Source organism: Corvus hawaiiensis, chromosome Z (assembly GCF_020740725.1).
Source record: "Corvus hawaiiensis isolate bCorHaw1 chromosome Z, bCorHaw1.pri.cur, whole genome shotgun sequence".
In the NCBI taxonomy this organism is placed as follows: domain Eukaryota; kingdom Metazoa; phylum Chordata; class Aves; order Passeriformes; family Corvidae; genus Corvus; species Corvus hawaiiensis.
Window position 1 is genome coordinate 38509244 of NC_063255.1, and position 19179 is coordinate 38528422.

General features: G+C 39.9%; 1 protein-coding gene across 6 annotated transcripts in view; it reads left to right on the top strand.

Annotated features, from left to right (window-relative positions):
• PTCH1 (patched 1) overlaps positions 1–19179 on the top strand; it is an 80618-nt gene that overhangs the window by 47579 nt on the left and 13860 nt on the right. For all 6 annotated transcript variants that reach the window (XR_007200866.1, XM_048291197.1, XM_048291195.1 and 3 more), the window contains 6 exons: positions 6577–6695; positions 7957–8356; positions 8831–9140; positions 14436–14578; positions 16525–16708; positions 18129–18409. Coding sequence is in view for 5 of the 6 variants with exons in the window: in XM_048291197.1 (XP_048147154.1) it covers positions 6577–6695; positions 7957–8356; positions 8831–9140; positions 14436–14578; positions 16525–16708; positions 18129–18409 (1437 nt within the window). In the remaining variant the exon portion in view is untranslated. The remainder of the gene's footprint in view (positions 1–6576; positions 6696–7956; positions 8357–8830; positions 9141–14435; positions 14579–16524; positions 16709–18128; positions 18410–19179) is intronic.

Sequence of the window (19179 nt, forward strand, 5' to 3'; positions counted from 1 at the left end):
ATGTTTGTCCAATTTGCTGCTCTTAAAAACTACAAATGTAATGACAGCAGTATGTATGCATTTGTAATATTAATAATTACTGTAGCAGTTTTTACTGCTTTACTCCCAGTAATTTTAGCAAACTTGGAGAAAACTTCAAGAATTTCGTGTTCCAGATGCTTAGAGAGAAAATGTGAATTTTATGTGCTAAACCATGCATTCCTTGCTCTCTCTTTGTCGTCTTGAATTTTTTGTGATAATATACCTTCAGAAATGTGAAATATTTATGATATTGGAGAAGGATTTCTTCTAAAAGTGCAGACTGAAGAAAGCTTTGGGAGTTTCTTCCCTGACACAAGCAATTTATTGCACTATAGAGCACTGTACTATTTCAATAGTTATTTTTCTTCTTTTTCCCCTACCCCCTGAGCTGGGACATTTTCAACTAGACTTCTCTGGGCAACTTGTTCCCAGTGTTTTCCTACCCAAATTTTAAAGAAGCCTTCTTTCTTATAGCTAATCTAAACCTACCCTCTTTCAGTTTAAAGCCATTCCCCCCATTTTGTCACTACATGCCCTTGTGAAAAGCCCCTCTCCAGCCTCCTTGTAGCCCCCTTTAGGTACTGGGAAGCTGCTGTAAGGTTCCCCCAGAAATTTATCTTCTCCAGGCTGAGGAATCCAATTCTCTCAGCCTTTTATCACAGGAGAGGTGCTCAATCCCTCTAATTACCTTCGTAACCCTCCTCTGGACTCAGTCCAACGGGTTGCTGTGCTGGGACCCCAGATCTGGATGCAGTGTTCCAGGTGGGGTCTCACCAGAGCAGAGCAGAGTGGCAGAATCCCCTCCCTCCCCTGCTGCCCACGCTGCTTTGGATGCAGCCCAGGACACGTTTGGCTCTCTGGGCTGTGAGTGCCCATGGCTGGGTCATGTCCAGCCTCTCACCCACCAGCACCCCCAAGTCCTTCTCCCCAGGGCTGCTCTCCATCTGTTCAGCCCCCAGCCTGTGCTGATACCAGGATATCAGGTACAAGTGCAGGTGCAGGACTCAGGTGCAGGACCATGCACTTGGCTTTGCTGAACCTCATGAGGTTCCCATGGTAAAGGCTAAGCTAAATGTGTGAAATACTTTTGGTAGTATATCACTTCTTCCACTGGAAGAAGTTATTTACGTTTCCTGAGTCTGTGGACCAATTTCAAACATTTAACATGTACCTTCAGCAGCTAACAGGATACTGGAGGTCATCAGACTCTGTAGTACCTGTGCTTTACAAAAGTTATGTCAGCCTAAATGCATTTTATAAAGAAGTATTCAACACTGGTGGGCCATTTTGTTGCAATCACACTGCTGAGGTGTTGAGTGTGAACCACCAATATTAATTCTCTCTTATCTGATCAGATTTTGCTCTTTTTTTTTCTTGTTTTCACTCTTCAACTTCAGAATGTGACGGGTTGTCTTTGGAACATATATTGGAGACAACAGCTGTAATTGATACTGTAATCAGTTAACTTACATATGCCTTTCCTAAAGTAATTTATTTTTGCCTACTGCCATGCTACAGAATGAGTCACTGAAAGTTTAAAAACAAAGTCTGCATAGCAAAATGACAAACAAAAAGTTTCCAGTGAGATTTCTACGTATTATTGTATGAACATGTTGATACTATTCAGAATAAAAACATCCAAGTCTTTAATAAGGCAGTGATTGATATGGAATTTATGTGTAGGAACCCACATGAGAGTCCAGAAATTAGTGTTTGAATTGCTCAAACTTTTCTCACTTGGTAATTTGTCTTTGCTAGAACGTAGTAGCCCCTTATATGTATATAAGAGGTGAAATGTGCAAAAAAGGAGCAGTGGGAGGCCTATAATGGGTATTCATTGATCTCAGAGCAACATACATACACTTATAAGTTAGCAACCACTAAAACAAACATCTATTAGTTGCTTTGCCCAGCTTCACCAGGTAAAATCAAAGTCAGGTGATACTTTAATCACAGTACTTGGAATCAGAGAACCACGCAGTTTTGGTGGGTGGTCTGTATTTATGTATGGATTTCTTTATTTACAGTCTCCTTCCTCTCTCTCCCTCTTATTCAGACATGTTTAAACAAGAAATCCTTGCCGTCTTTGATGTTTTCCTAGCAAAACTTAAAAAGCAGTGAAATACTGCATTTACTTTTCACAGATACAGATAGATCTTCTAATCTAGATAGTGAGTTTTTAATAGAGGGGCTTAAAAACAAAGGATTGCTCTTGATCTTGTTTTGCTGGTCATTGACTTAAGGTATTACAAGGTAATTGTCAACTTCTCTGTAATTTTGAGTCCCAGTATTGGTAAAATAGCTTGGCTGCTGGGGGAGAATAAACAGTTTCCTGCATCTGCAAGCCAAACTTCTAGTTAGAAGCTCATGTTTTGCACATCAGTGCCTTCTCCTATCTCAGCTTCTGTCATATTCTACCAGCTAAAGCAGTTCACTGATACCTCTGAGTTGTTAATTTACTTTATGGAACTCAAGCACTGCAAGCCTGATGCTGTCTCTTAGGAGTTTGCTAGGGTTAGCTCTTTCCAAAATTTAAAAAGTCGAATTTAGGTCTATTGAAAGTGAGATCTTTGAGGTTATTTACATGCACAAGTAGGAACTGTTTTAGCTCTTTCAATTTTCTAAATTTTTCTTTTATCTGTTGATCTTATTAGCCCTTTGTTTAAACAGTTTTAGGGCTTTGAGATTGCTGAATATGACCCAAATACTCAGTCGTAAGAATCATCTCTAAGAGTACTCAGGACTTTGAAGGAGTAGGTCCTGAATTTTCAGATGCATTTCGTTTCTTAAAATGGTGGTGAAGGAAGAGGTTATCAGAGAAATCCACTGGAAGTTTTGAAGTTTACAGTAGCAGTGTCTTAAACATAGCCCTTTGTTTTGAATATAAATGAAGGAAGGCAAGGCTGAGTGTAACTACCTTTGGGCTGCATTATTTCCTAAGACAGACTATTCAGAGACCATCACACAGTAAATTCTGCCCAGGAAAGATAAGGTAAAAAAAATTATCAAACTCTTCTTTCTTACATCAGAAACTTCCTTCCGTAACAGCAGAGTGGTGTGGATCCACTAATGAGCAGAGCACTTTTCCCAATAAGTGTTAGAAGTAACTTTTTCCCTCACCATAAGAATGACAAGTTTTTTTCCTAAATGTAGAAGTCCATTACCAGGTGGCAGTGGTGGGTTTCTGGAGAGAAAGAATGTATGTTTTTAAGCTCATTCCATTATCTTACTCTGCTGAAATGGTTTGTCCCCCACCTTTATTTACATAATTTACCTTTCCCTGCCCCGACATGAGAATTTAACAAGCAAAATTAAAGCCTAAGGAAAAAGTGGGCGGGGGACGAGGATCCGAGCCTGTACCATGTCAGGAGGGAGCTGCAGATAGAGAGCAGTAAGGGTGGAAGTTTTCTTGACAGACCTCCTCATCTGTTCATCACCTCTGGCTATACAGCACACCCGGTCTTCTTGGGTGGGCTGCCAGGAATGGCACACAGCAGCACATACTTCAGCGGGGCCCCAGCACATACCTACCAGCCTGGCTCCCCACTCCCTTGCTGCCTCCAGCACAGACTGCCATTCTTCTGTCTCCGTTAACAGTTGCAGCAGCAATAATATTTTTAGGCTGTGCATTATGAAAAGATGCAAAAACCGTAGCGTGTTTCTCAGGAAGTGACCAACATAATTTTTTCTGTTTAATGGAATTTTTTTACAGCTCTCTGATCTCATTTCACTGAATGCCTTCATTTCACACCCTTGAGTAGGTCCCATTTTATTCCTTCTGGACTAATCTTACCTTTGTTGATTTCCCAAGGAAAAGGTCTAAGGCCCTTTTCTCTCCCTTTTGACCAATGGTCTCTGATGGTGTGAGAGAAGATGCCCTGTTGCCAGAAATCCTAAGCATGCTTTCAGCCTAGGTGCTGCCTGTACTCTGGAAGCTTTGCTGCCACAGTTCATTGTTGCTTTTAGAGATTATGGCTGTTGTCACGATCTCAGTTCTCATACTTCCTCATTCTTCAATTCTTTGTGTATGAATGGCACTGGGAAGAAAGCAGTGGCAGATGCATTGGGTCAGGGACTGAATCACTCCTCAGCAATTCTTCCTTCCCTCCCCTTATCAAGTCACAGGGTGGGTTTTTTTGATGGGAAAACAAATTAGAATTCATACAAGAACTTACTTAGTTGTGAAAACTGAGAATTGTTAATCATTGTAATGCTGGAGAGGTGGGCGAGAGAGAGTGTGCAATATATAAGAAGTGCAATATTAAGCCCTAGGAATCTATTTAAATTCAAATCAGAACAGAGATTGCTTTGAAATATTTTACTTGCAGAGCAGTTAGTACATCAACACTGGGATGGCACAGTGGAAAATCTAGTTGTTCAAAACCAGATTTCATGTAAGTAGGCAGACTTATTGTGTGTTGTTGGATTAGTTTTGATGCTTCCTAAAAAAAAATCAGATGTCAGTATAACTAACTTCAATGGCATTACTACCACACAGTTAAGTATTAGTTTTCAGGTTTAGTATTCTTGGAGATTCAAGGATGTTGGGGTCTAGAGAGGGAACTGATATGGCGTGAAGTATTTGCAGTTTATGGAGCAGAAACAGAGGAGTTCTGTTAGTTTTTCAGCCGTGCTGAGAGGAGTAAGAATTATTGAGTCAGACCTCAGCTGTTTTTTCCAAATCTCAGTAAATCTTAGCTGATCCTTGATACAAGATCTTGGTTAGGCACAACTAATTATTCATGTTATATGGGTGATTCAACCTTTTTTTGGTTTAGCACCGGTAAAGAAAGCAGTTGTAAGAACGAGGTCCAAAACACCTTTCTTTCAACAGCAGCCATTTGTTTTTCTGACAGATTGAATTAATTCTAGAGAGGATCAAAAGCAGATCACTTAATTTTAAAGTCTTGGCTATGACCTTGCATACCTTTCTGTGTGAATATTTATAAATCATTAAATAGTTATTGGATCTTTTCTCACAAAGATGTTTAAATACTAATTTGGCTTCAAGTACCAGGTAGGTTCTGTTTTAGTAACCATGTCTACAGACAACCAGCAGTCCTAAAATCTTACTTCAAGCAGGCTAGAGACCAGAAAAGAGAAACGGCAATAAAACCCACTTTTGTATGCAGTATATTTATGATTGAAATGACTGGAAAATATTCACATAACTAGTTGGTTCTGTCATTTTCAGAATAGTAAAAACAGTATCTAAGCTTTTTATTATACTCTGACAGTTTCAAAACTGTAGAAAACATTCAGTGTGTTATTACTTTGACTTTGGATTTTGGATATCACATCATGGATTTTGGATATCACATCACTTGTACTGCCAGATATCTCAAGATCAAAAGAAGCCATACATTTCTTTTCAAAAAAAAGAGATCACATTTATATTGGGTCATTTTTGTAGCCCAACTTTTGTTCTTCTTTAAGACTGTTTCAACCAAGCAGTCATTATTTCAGAAGTTACAGGTGGAGGCACATGATAGTTTATATATGGACTACCTTAACATGAAACTGAGCTATTGTTGAGATGGCTACTGCTTTCCTAATGGGTAAAACATAAGGCTTTCATGGGTTGGTTTTTTTCCAGCAGTTGGTGGCTGAACCATTTTTTTCCCTGTGTTTCTCCTACTCTTACAACTGTCTTCCAGTTCTCAGTGCCCAGCTTTCCCTTTGTGATGGCTAGTGCTCCTAACAATTCTGCATTACAAATAAATGCTATCAATAATAATGATAGATGCTGCACCACATATGTTTATGGAAATTCTCTGGGAATCTCTGTGTGGGAAAGGGTTTGGAGTATGGTTTGAAAGGGGGTGGGTGGGGAGGTTGTTTTTTTCATTATGTGATACTTGCATTACAAATTAAATCAAGTATTCTTGTTCCAATTTAAGACTCATTTTGGTAGACTGGCTCGTAAATCAAGCTCTGTTAAACACAGGCATATTAATACATATATTTGCTATGTGGTGTTGGTTTAATTTTCATTCTCCTTTAAAAATAATCCCTGAAAAATTCACAATGCTGGTCTTTCTTGGCCAAACTTTTAAGTATTTATTTTACTAAACAGATTTGTTTCTTTAAAATTTACTGAATCTTCACTTCCGATTTAATAACATGCTTTAATATTATTGTGATGCTTAAATTGCTTCAGATCCCATAAATGTAAGAACTTCAGTTCTAGTTTCAGGTTTGCTTCCATTTTATTTTGCCTTGACACTCTAAATATGTCAGAATTTTATGTAAAAATATGATTACTGAGTAAACAGACTCTGTTTTTCTACTTTAAAAATAATCACGACATATCCAGGCACAGATGTATTAGAATATTACAAGGTTTAGTGTTAAAATAAATCATTTCACTGCAAGAGACTTACCATAATGAAATGGGAATGTAAATATCTCTCAGTTTGCTCAGGCAAAAGCTTGAAAGCATCAGATGGTTGCAGTGGTAAACGGGGATGAGAATTGAAAGGGATTTTTGTGCTTTGTAAAGCTGATGCCCTACTTGAAATTTAGCAACATCACTTATCCTGTGATTGTCTCTAGGCAGCAGTTGTGGTGGTGTTCAATTTTGCTATGGTTCTGCTGATTTTCCCTGCTATCCTGAGCATGGACCTTTATCGTCGGGAAGACAGGAGACTGGACATATTTTGCTGTTTTACAAGGTGAGAGTGAGCAGTAGGTTGATGTGTGAGCTGTGTCCTTTCTGTGGTCACCAATCAGTGCTTCCATTCCTTGTCAGGAGTGGGAGTTATTCATTAAACTGGGGTCAGCATGTTATTGTTATGATTTCATTGCTAGTGACTGGCTTACATTTGCTACTTTGTTTTTTACCTGTCTGAAGGGAAAAGCTAAAATATATGTCTCACTCTCCCTCTCTTCCCCCACATCCCCTTTCCCCCACACTTTTCCCATCATTCCTACATATGTTCATTTTGACTGTTGGAAAACAACTTTCTGAAAGCAGATGAAACATCCACAATTTAAGTACATCTTGAAGTATTTTTAGAATGTTATGCGGTACTGCAAGGTGTCCAGTGCCAGTACTGGCTAATCTTGGAAAGCTGTACATAACTCAGGATACTAAGAAGCCTGACTTACAGTAAATCATTATGTGTTAATTTTTACGCTTTTATGCCTTTAAACCGAAACAAATAAGCTGTAAAATTACTTCCCCTTGGGTGAGTTTTTCATAGAATTATAAGGAATGATCAGTACCATTACAGGATAATGCTTGATGAAGTGTCTGTTGTGGCTGCAGTGGTAATCTATTAGGGCTTTGCATAGACTAAAGGGAATACTTAATTACTTCTGTGATTTTTTTTCTCTTCATATTGCCCACCCTTCCTAGGAATGAATCCTTTCATTAATACTTTAATGTTTTCTTGACTTATAAAATATTCTGTCAGTGTATGGCAAGTGGTTTCAACCTGCCTCCCAAAAGTCTGAGATGTTACCCAGAAGGCCCAAATATTATTTAACAGTTACTTCAGTTGTTCTAAACAGAAGAACTAAGTATGTCATGTGTTTGCCTCTTCATCTAAGTATCTTAATTCTTAGCGTACATACAGAGATGCAAACTGACAGACTTACTGTGCATTCAGACTCTGCACAACTACCTGATGAGCATGTGTAATTAATGGGGTGATGTGTGTACATGTCAATGTCTTCAGACAGATGCTGTTTCCTTCTTCCTGGAGGACAAGAAATGTGCACATATTCTCAGGGCCCTACACTACGAACCTTGTCTGAGAAATGTTTCTTAAAGGCACAGAATGAGATTAACATCTAAGCGTTACATGTAATTAGCGTAAACCGTCTAATAGAAGTAGAAGCAATCTCAGATTAAAGCATGTTACCCTATCTAGCCTGATTAAAATAAGGATCTGTCCAAATGCGATCAGATGTTTTTCTCTTATCTTACAGTCCATGTGTAACTAGAGTGATTCAGGTTGAGCCTCAAGCGTATGTGGAAAACGAGAGTACTTGCTACAGTCCTCCACCCCCATACAGCAGCCACAGTTTTGCACATGAAACTCAGATTACAATGCAATCCACAGTGCAGCTGCGCACAGAATATGATCCTCACACGCAGGTGTACTACACCACAGCAGAGCCTCGCTCAGAAATATCTGTGCAGCCAGTGACAGTGACACAAGACAACCTGAGCTGCCAGAGCCCAGAAAGCACAAGCTCGACGAGGGATTTACTTTCCCAATTCTCAGACTCCAGTATACACTGCCTTGAGCAACCCTGTACGAAGTGGACACTCTCATCTTTTGCAGAAAAGCATTATGCTCCGTTCCTCCTAAAACCAAGAGCCAAGGTAATCAGGGAACTGTTTACCTGTTTTTCAAAATTAGTCTTCTGCCTTGCCCAGTAAGAAAATTATCCCGGCAGTGGTATTAAATATAAGGCATAAATACAACTCTTGTGGAATAACAGTTTTTAATAATTTCACAGCTGATTTCTTATTTTGAAAGTTTTATCTTACAAGTGCTGTAGATACATACTTCAAATGTATGTTACAAGTGAGGGTTCTGGTGACTTTTAGTAATATAAAGTAACTTTTAAACTTTATTACGATATAAAGTTCTCATCCCTGAAGCAGAGCCCCTTCAAGGAAGAACAAGTGAGCTTAATCTTGTAGTATGTACATGGTTGAAAAAAAGCAAGAAAAATAAAAAGCTTGAAAGTACTGATGGATGTTAATTTTGAATTTGGCTTTGTAGTATGACGTTATGAATGGTTAGTTCCTTTAAAAACCTAAAATCAAATATGTTTCTGTTTTCTATTGCAGATTGTGGTTATTTTTCTTTTTCTGGGTTTACTTGGGCTCAGCCTCTATGGAACTACCCGGGTGAGAGATGGACTAGATCTCACAGACATTGTACCACGGGAAACACGGGAATATGACTTCATTGCTGCACAGTTCAAATACTTTTCATTCTACAACATGTATATTGTGACACAGAAAGCAGACTATCCAAATGTCCAGCACTTACTTTATGAACTTCACAGAAGTTTCAGCAATGTGACATATGTTTTGTTGGAAGAGGACAGGCAGCTCCCCAAAATGTGGTTGCACTACTTTCGAGACTGGCTGCAAGGTAAGAGAGCATTACACAAACTTTTCTTAATTTGGGAGAAAGAACAGTTGTTCACCCTGGTGTTGCTGCCTTGTTCAAATACAGTCACGCAGTTAAAGACTGTGAGCAGTGGGGAGAATGCCTATGTGCTGCTTCAAACCCACGTGTGGACTCACTGTCACTTAAATTCTTTGTGTTTAAGTTTACTCCCCAGTAAGACAGTTTTGAAGCTTTAAGTGATTATATCCATGCCATTCATGTCTAAGCAGCTGATGAGGCTTTATGCATTATGGCCAAATATGGCTCCCTGTCTTGGTTAAATAAATATTTGCTGAGTGTTTTCAGAGCAGTAAATGAAAAATCCCAGTCGGTGATGTATTCTGACACAGACTTAACTTTCAGGTCTTGAGTGGTCTTGCTGGGACTGCTGGCATGAAGAAAATTCAGTGTGGCTTATGTGTTTTATTGGATTGGGAACTTATTGCATATTCTAGGTTTCCAATCAACTACCCTCACCCTTTCTGTGGTGCTGCTTTTCTGTGCTGAAGTGTAACAGGGTGGGGAAAGATGAAGAGAAGGCATGGCCTTTCAGGTATTATGATGATAATTATATTGAAGTCAAGTAATTAAAGATATTGAAGATACTATAATTGCACGCGTTGAGACAAATAACTGGTTAATATTTAAAATAAGGAGTACTGTTACATCTTAGCAAATATAACAGCAAACATACCTTGCCCAGGATTACTTTGGTCCTACCTGTGTCTTTCTATTGGGAAAATTTCTAGGAAGCTTTTGCCAAAAGAAAAATAAATGGTGCTGACCTAGTGAGACTGTAAATTTTAAACTTAATTGTGTACAGATGCTCACTGCAGCCAATGATTCTCAGAGATCATGTAGGTAAATTTTATTCCTTCTGAAAATATGTTGAACAATATTAGGAAAGCAGATGCATGTAAGTGACAAATCTACACAAAATGAGCAAGTTTCCCATGTGTTTAATGCATTGCTAAATAATGCAAAGCAGTATTTAGCTATTAGCTTTGTGGGTTTTTAATGGTTTTTAAATACATTGGATCCATTCATTGCAGTCTACTCACTAGAAGTTTTATTTAAAATATTTTGCTCACATAAGCACATTGAACTGTAAGTGAAGGCATTACTGGCAGGAAGAAAATTCAGCATAGCTTAGATGTTTGCTGGATTGGAACCTTACTATACTTTCTAGACTTCTAAGCAATCGTCTTTCTACATGCTTTTCTAAATTTTCTTAAACCTCTTCTGTTTACTTTGTTTCTTTTGTGGTTATTTTTTGCTGCTGTTCCAAAACAGTAGGAAGAAATGTGTCTGGTGTCCCCCCTTCCACTTTTTCCCCCTCCCCCATGAGGGAGATGGAAATCTGAGATTGTGTTCAGGAAGCTTTATTAGTGCTCAACTTCAGCACGGTCTGCCAATGATAAAGTCAGGAGGAGGTGCCCTTGGATCTGCTCCCTTGCAGGCTACTCAAAGTGAACTGCTGGAGGCTAGCCCACTTGGTGTTACTCCCAGGAGTACTTGCATTCCCAGTGCCCCTCTGTCAGGCGCATCACATACCTTCTCAAACCTCTTCCCCTTGGGGTGTCTCCCTGTGCTCTCTGTAATCCTTTGTGTTCCTCTTGTGCTAAGGACTGTTGGTGTGGCCAAGGGCCTGCATGTCTCCTTTTCATGCTGTATGTCTGTGCTCGTGTGTGTTCTTTCCAGACATGCTCTTCTCATAGGGGTGTTCCTTTTTTGTACTTAGTTCATTCAGCATATAGTTACTTTTCCCCTCCAGTCCATGCCTGCCTATCCTTATTTGTCCTCTGCTTTTCTTCCACTAGAGGAGCTGTGTGTATTCCTGGTACCCAGGGTATACTGACAGGCTGCATGGAGCCTGTTACAGTAGATGTTATGTTAAAATGTTACAGTAGAATGGTCAGGGAGACTCCAGGAAGCAGTAGTGACTTGCTGTGGTCCATGTGACATGTGTGATGGAAGGCACATTGATTGGCCTCTTGATCACACACAGCTTTAGAATTAACCATTATGATTATTAATTAGTATTTGGGTCTGTATATTTACCTCTTCTCCCCACCTTTCCTGAGAGGATCACAGTTACTACAGCCCTGTAAAGTTGCAGGGCTGTCTTCACAGAGTGTGATACTGCATTCAAAGGGCTGTAAAGGAGGATATTGAGATGTATCAATAGAAAGAAGTTATGTTTTCAAGTGGTACAGGGCATTGATGTTACGGGGGGAGCTAGACTGTTGAACTAAAAGCTGCCACACTTGTCCTAGTTGGGGAATTATTTAAAGGTCCAGACTAATAGGCAGAATAACACCTGAATGTTACCAACTGTGGCTGGTGCCAAAGGAGTCAAGGGAAGGGAAGATGAAGATAGAATTTACAAACAAGGTACAGGCTTAGGCTGGATTCAGGGAGAATCCTCTGTGAGGTGAAACAGTTCTACTGGCATAGTTTTATGTGCTGGAAGGACTGGATAATTGAAGTAGGAACAGCTTTGAACTGCATGGCTAATTCCTGCCGACTTGACTGTGAACCCAGTGCCAGAGGTTAATGGCTCAAGGTGGCCTTCTGACACATACACATTTGTCCAGCAGGATGGATGCGACAACATGTGAACAAAACCATTTTTTATCAAGAAGGAATCTTTGGCTTAGCTGTATGCTCTTCCACATCTAATAGCAGTGGAGTGTGTCTTCTGCCTCACGCACTTCTCTTTCCAGAGATCCCTTGTACTTCGCTTTCTAGTATCATACTATGTTACCATATTTTCTCTTACTGAAAATGCAACAGAAGAAAAGTTAACACTAATCACTCACTTCAGCTGTAAATGTTTTTGTTAGTGACCGAATGTAAATGAGGTAGCTTGGATTCCTTGATGCTTCTAATTAGGCTTGTTTTTTTAAAGAGAAATCTTATCTGGTGTTTCATGGTGGCAGCTGCTCACATGAGTCAGTAGGAATTCCTTCCTCACCCCCACTGCCACATTCTGCATAATTTTGGATGTTGTCACTTTCTTATGAAGCACTAAGCAAAAGTGACTGCTGATGTGAAAAAATCCCATCTATAAGATTTTTTAAATTCTCTTAATTTCTATATTTTTTTCTGCAAAAAGATGTCAGCAAGGTACTTTCATCTTTCTGCCCAGAAACGTATCATTAATCCAATTTATAACAGATTAAATGTCTTTTAAAATAATTTTTATGAACATGTTTGCTTTGAAAGCAGCAAACTCTACTACCAATTTCAAAGTGTAATGGCAAATTTTAATTATTGAAAGTTTGAAATTCTTCAGAAATTAACTGACAGTGGTTTCTTGATATTCTTCCTGAAACGTTTCAGTTTCAGTAAAGTGAGTAATAAAATGATCCAGAATGGAAAGTGGTTAAGCTGGCTGAAGAATAAAGATGTGAAAGGGAGCAGGGTTTGAAGGATGACCAAACTTGTGAAAACGGGGGAGCAGGGGAAGATGTAAGAGAGCTGATTTCAGCTACTGTAGTAATGTTTAAAAGTACGTGCCCTTTTTTGCAGCCTCAGACTGGTAATGTCACATGCCAATGGATTTATTTGTTATTGTGTCTGTGGAGCCCTGTGACAGGGGTGGGATGTTTACTTGAAAGCTCTGACGTGCTGTCTATCACAGCAGATTGTGTGCTCCTCCTGCAGAAAGGGGACACTTTTACTGGAAGTTGCACTATTCTTAGGTCATCTCCTTTTCCATGTGCTTTTCTGACAGCCTCCTCTTAAACTTCCCAAAGTCATTGTGTTTCTTGTCACTGATATGATAGCCCAAGTACTCTCACCTGGCCACTTCATGAGAAACTGACATTGAGCTGGACTTAGCACAGAAGGGATGGATTGGTATTTTTGCATACTCTAACCAGTGTTTCCCATCTCTGTGATGCCAGCAAACAGTGCTTTTTTTAAAGGGAACCTCAAAGTCCTTTGGTGATGCCAGAAAACCTGATGGCAAATCGTCCTCCTCCTGAGCTAGTGCTAGAGGACTGAATGCAGAGATCTAGGAGGCTTCTTTCATCATTTGGTTCTCAGCCTGTTAGCTTCACATGATTTGACATGGTTTAGCAAGACAACATGGGAGGCAGTTTTCTAAGGAAGAGGGGACAAGTTGGTAAATGGGAAAGGGTACTGGAGGTAGTGTCAGCCAGGTGCATTTTCTCTTCCAGTGCCATTATCTCAGTAGAGCTGTAGCTAACCTACCCAGCCTGCAGCAATAGTTTTCATTACAGTTCCTCAGGCCATCTGTGAGGTGGTTTGATGATTTCCTCCACCGCCACTCCCCTGGCCGTTTTCTTCCCTTCCCTGGACATGTGGTTTGTCACCTGCTTGCACAGAGCCTCCTTGTGCTGGGCTGTGGCTTCCTGTACTAAATCTGATCCAAATTTCTGCTGTGAGGTATTCCCTCCCCCTTGAAGGGTGGCGAGGAGGAAAATAACAGTTGAGAGTGAATAGGTGTTGGCTGTGATCTTTACATGTGCTGGCAGCAGATCCCATGACTTGTATTAGCTGCACAAGTTGAACAGATGGAACAAATTGACAAAATCGTGTTCACTCACGCTGTGCTTGAGGAGCAGCTGAGTTGCTGTTTGAAGTTGAAGGTTTGAGTGTGTTTTTCTCCCCCCTTGTAGTGGAATTTCTGGTTATAGGGTAGAAGCTATTGCCCCAGTGCTCTGCAGTAGTCCAAAACAGTAATGAGAGCGGTGTGTGTCCTCCTCTGTGGCTCAGTGTGCTCAGCCAGGGTTTTGGTGAGGCAGAGGCGAGTAAGCAGAATGTTTCCCTTCTAGGCAACAGACTAAATGCCTCCTCTGGTTGTAAGGTGGTGAAGCTGGATGAGGGCTGAGCTCAGCCCTTTTCTGTTTTAGACAAGATTAACTCTTTCCCATACACTTCTCTAAGTGGAACGCTTAGAGAAGATCTTCAATTTCCCTTGAGGGGAAGCCATTTATGCCAGTGCACAATGCATCTGCACCTTGCTAGCTCAACTTTGGTCCTCTGCACAACCTGGGAAGACTCCTGGGGCTTCTCTCTTGCATTTCTTTGGTTCCCCTGTCTTTCTTTGGGCGAAATACGGGACATGCAACTGGTACTTCCTATACACTGAAGGAGCCCCAAATTTAGGAGGCACCAGGTTGATAATTTTCATCCTCATTTAGCTATGAAAAAGCATAATTATTCTTTCTGCTTCTCCAATTTGTATGTAAGAGTGATTATTCACCTGCTTGTTCTGTCTTCCCCTTGCCTCCCTTAACTTTGCAGGCCTTCAGGATGCATTTGACAGTGACTGGGAGACTGGGAAGATCACTTACAACAACTATAAAAATGGTTCTGATGATGCTGTTTTGGCTTACAAACTCTTGGTACAAACAGGCAACCCTGCAAAGCCCATTGACATCAGCCAGGTAGTGTATCAGAGTCCATGCTGGTTTACACAAAAATACACAAGTCATCAGGAGTGGGGGGAGGTGCAAAGGCTACAAAAGTCATAGTTTCTTTTTTCCAACTCAAGGAGCTGAATGTCTGAATTACATGTTTCTTGTGTGGCCTTGCTGACTTAGCTGAAGTCACTTGTTAGCTGCAGTATGGCTTACGTTGCAAAGTGTTCAAATCAACATGGGGAATGCTAGTCCTTGATTGGTACTGGTTGGTGTGCATTTTGTGCTCCCGTGCCAGACACGCTCAGTTTCCATGGAAATTGTTGTGAAAAATGCTTTTCTGCATCCATAGGTACATGGAGTTCAGTCCGATGCCAGACACTTGCAATAATTTGGTTTGTTCCTACTGATTTGTGCAAAGCAGAACATTTAAAAGAAGTTATTAATGAATCATAGAGGAAGTAGACTGAAATGCTTACATGCAGAATCATATTCTTGTACCACCATCACTAAACACATCTAAACTGCTGTAGAACTACAAATGGCAGTTGTTAGAGGTGACTAAATAAAGTATGCCTGAGGTTACCACAGCATATGATTGCATTTGCTGTAGCCATTTCTAGGTGGAAATACATTGGGAATGACTCCTTACCCTAAGATTAGATTTCAAACCCTGAAGAAGAAATTCTGCAATAATGTACCTTCTCCTCTCTGAGAGTCATCATTGACTCACTGTGCTTTCAGCCAGAAAAACAGTGTTTCTAATGAGCTTCTTGGCAGTTCTGCTTATCGTCTTTCTTTTTTCTTTCTGGCATTAAAGGTGACAGATTTACAGAGCAAATCGTTCAAAGTTACTGTAGTGTGTGAAACACACTGCTGTATAGCAACATGCAACATGCTGTCAGGTCTGAATGAAGCTTCAGCAATGAATTAGGCAAAGAAAGGGAGTTGAAGAGAAAACCTTCAGTGACATTTTGTTTAGGAGAGTGTACCAGGTACGCTGTGGAACAAATGCAATTGGACTGCAGCTGCTGATATAATTTCCTGTGCCTGGGAGGGAGAAAAGTGTGGTGCACCCACAGGGGTTGAGCGCTGTACTGTGCAGTTCCAGAGACAGCTTGAAGACATACAGTTGTTGCATATCCTGTGGACTAATTGAATCCAGATCCTTGGAATCCAATTTTTTTTTTTTTTAACTGCTGTCACTGTTGTTTTTCATTTCATTAAAAAGACCTGGAACTGGAGCTGAGCCAGAATTTTAAATAAACAAAACAAAAAACCCCAGTAATATTTTTCACCCATGGAGTCCTCTGTCAGAGCTCTAGCTGTGCAGGATTTGGCTAACAGAACCCTGGAAGTGTACCACTGCTGTTTACCCCACAGATGCATTTGCCCACAGTGACCCAAATAACACAGGGCTCTCATCTGCTTTTTTGACGCTGGACATTTTCTGAATACATAGGTCATAGGAGGCAAGTGTTAGCAAAATTTATACAGATGTTGTTTTATTTTTATAGCTCTCCTCCATTTACTGGGTGGCATTTCCTTCAGTGTTAACAACAGAGGTTAACTGCACACAGACATGTACAGGGACTCTTGCCAGGTTTTCTTTCCGTGTCTTTAAATATGTTGCTCCAACTTGGTTGTTTTTTCATTCTTGGCTGCAGTCTTTCAGAATTTGTATTTAATTGGTTCAGTCTATTCTGGAACCATCTGCTGATTTAGTGGTTATTGTAAATATTATATGAGTACTAATTTAAAAATAACCACTGTCAGTGCATTTTCTTAGATGTTGGTTTTGTTGTCAAACAATAATTTTCTGCTAAGTCCCTTCAAGTGAAGATTCATATTCTCTTGCTTTTACCCTCCTATATTTGTGTTGCATCTCCAGGCCATTTGTTGAAAGCATTATGGCAAGAGCCCTGAAAGCAAAACTCATTCTGAAAGGCTTCTAATTTTTTTCCATTCTGCAGTTGACTAAGCAGCGTCTGGTGGATGCCGATGGAATCATTAACCCAAATGCTTTCTACATCTACCTGACAGCCTGGGTTAGCAACGACCCTGTGGCCTACGCTGCCTCGCAAGCTAACATCCGCCCGCACCGCCCGGAGTGGGTCCATGACAAAGCAGACTACATGCCAGAAACAAGGCTGAGAAGTAAGTAGCATTTCATCTTAATGTCCTACAGTTTACACGAGTGCCCCCACTCCTTCCTTCAAGCACCAGTAACTCTACTTGGCTGATGCTACACAGGGCTCAGAAGCATAAGCAGGAGAATACATTGTGTTATGCTGTAGCCATAGGAGATCCAAGCACCACTGCAATTGTGACACCACTGCAGGGTTTTATCATGTTGAAGAAAGAGTTATAGAACAGTTTAAAGCTCTAAAATTCTATAGTAAGCATTTACCTTACTAGTGTTACTTGATAGTTCTGTCTGTGTGAGAAACTTGGGGATTTCACAAAATTCCTGCCCAAGTTATTCTGAAATTTCATTATTGAAACTCTGTCATGGTTATCCTCAATTCTTAATACCTAAGAAATTTTTACCAAGGTAACTCATAACACCAAGCTACTGCACTGATACGGTACAAGAGCTACTTAACTAGGGGAGAAGTCCCACTTCAGGCCATTCACTGTTTTCCTGGCACCAATACCACTTGGCATTGCTTTGCTTCAGCTTGCAATTTATTGGGAGGATTGCTAGTTGGACACCAGTAGTGAACGGGAGAGAGTGTATAGGGGACAACTGGTGCAGTTGGAAATATGGTTGGATAGCCATGCTTCAGTGTATCTGAGCCCTAGAGCTTTGTTGCAGTCAGCCAAGTTTTGTCTTAATGAAAATTTATAGTTGAGATTATAATAGGGCAAATCATGTTAAGCAAGTCAACTGAATGAAGCTGCAGGGTCTGGAACACACAATGGCAGTAACCAAAAGCTTGTTGCAGAAGCCTTTTTTTTTTCCTCTAGTGATAGAGCAGACCTTGCATTAGATTAAAAAAGTAGTATGGAGAGTGTTGGTTTGTCAAATAATTAAAGGATAAAAGTTATGTATTTCCTCAGTAAGCCATTACTTTTATATTATGGGGTTTTTTTTCTCCACTAATTTCCATCAATAACAGAATGTGGATTTCTGAATCTGAATTTCCAAATATTTGATGGAAATCCTAAAAAAGCAACCAACCTTACCAAGCCTAATTTTTCTCCAGTTTTGTGTCAGTTGACCCCAGTTAATCTCAGGGAAATGAGCTTTGATTTTGAAGAAACTGCACTGCATAAAAGAGGAGCATTTGGATAAAATTTTGAAATTATGTGATTGTCTATTTTTTGCTGCAGTTAGGGATTTTTGACCAAGTATTCAGTAAAAAGTACCACATGATAAAATAATCTCACGTACTGTTCCCAGTTTCTATTTACTGGAGAGTTTTTAAACTACCACTCATTCCAAACAAGTAAAACTTAAATTCACCACCCTTTATGTATTTTGCTGTGGAGAATAAAATGTTTTGCTAACCCTAGTCTCTGTGTATTATCTTATTCCCAAACACGCATTTTAACACTGCTATCATTTTCCTAGTTCCAGCAGCTGAGCCCATAGAATACGCTCAGTTTCCTTTCTACCTCAATGGATTGCGTGAAACTTCTGACTTTGTGGAGGCTATCGAGAAAGTGAGAGCTATCTGTAATAACTACACCAGCCTGGGGATCTCCAGCTACCCAAATGGTTACCCATTTCTGTTCTGGGAGCAGTACATTGGACTTCGTCACTGGCTCCTCTTATCCATTAGCGTGGTTTTAGCTTGCACGTTTCTGGTGTGTGCCCTCTTCCTCCTAAACCCCTGGACAGCTGGGATCATTGTAAGTTTATTATAAGGGTCTTTGTTGAAGTCAAATTCCTTTCAGCATAGCTCTTGCTGTAGTCGGGAAGGTTTTGTTTATGTCTGGGCCTCTGGTGGAGTATGTATATTGCATCATTCATTATATATTTATTCAACTTGAGGGGGTAGGGTTCATGCTAAAGGTACAAACCTTAATAACCTTAATCTTCTGGCCACCTTTTTTGCAGGTTTAAAGGTTTCTTAGAAAGGTACATAAACTTTTACCCTTGCTCAAATGCACGCTAACATAAGAAATAAAGACACAGAAGAAAATTAAGAGCTTTATTAAAGTAATTTCTAATTCTATATACCTTCTCCTCTTTTGTCACATATAGTTATTTTTCAAGGCAGTTGCTTATGACTAGCTTGCCCGTAAATTTTCATAGCAATTTCTGAATGCAATCTTTCTGGAAAAAACTGAAATGCTTATGTTGTACGGTATGCACTGTGGAAAGACTGTAACTGAGCTGTCGAGGAGAAAGAGCATAAAATTGTAAAATGCAGAGAATACTCCTCCATGGTTTCTGCAAGGCACCATAAGCCTCTCAGTAAACATTCAAGTTAAATTGAATGATGATGATCCTATGTTTAAATTCCATAAACTATCGTATGGTTTATAAAATGCCAGAAGTAGAAAAGCATAAAACAGTTACTAGCTTTTGTAATGTACATTTATATGACAGGTATGTTAAAAGGTAAATGTTTAGTCTAGAATATTTTTCATAGCACTTAATCAAGCAATTTATGTTA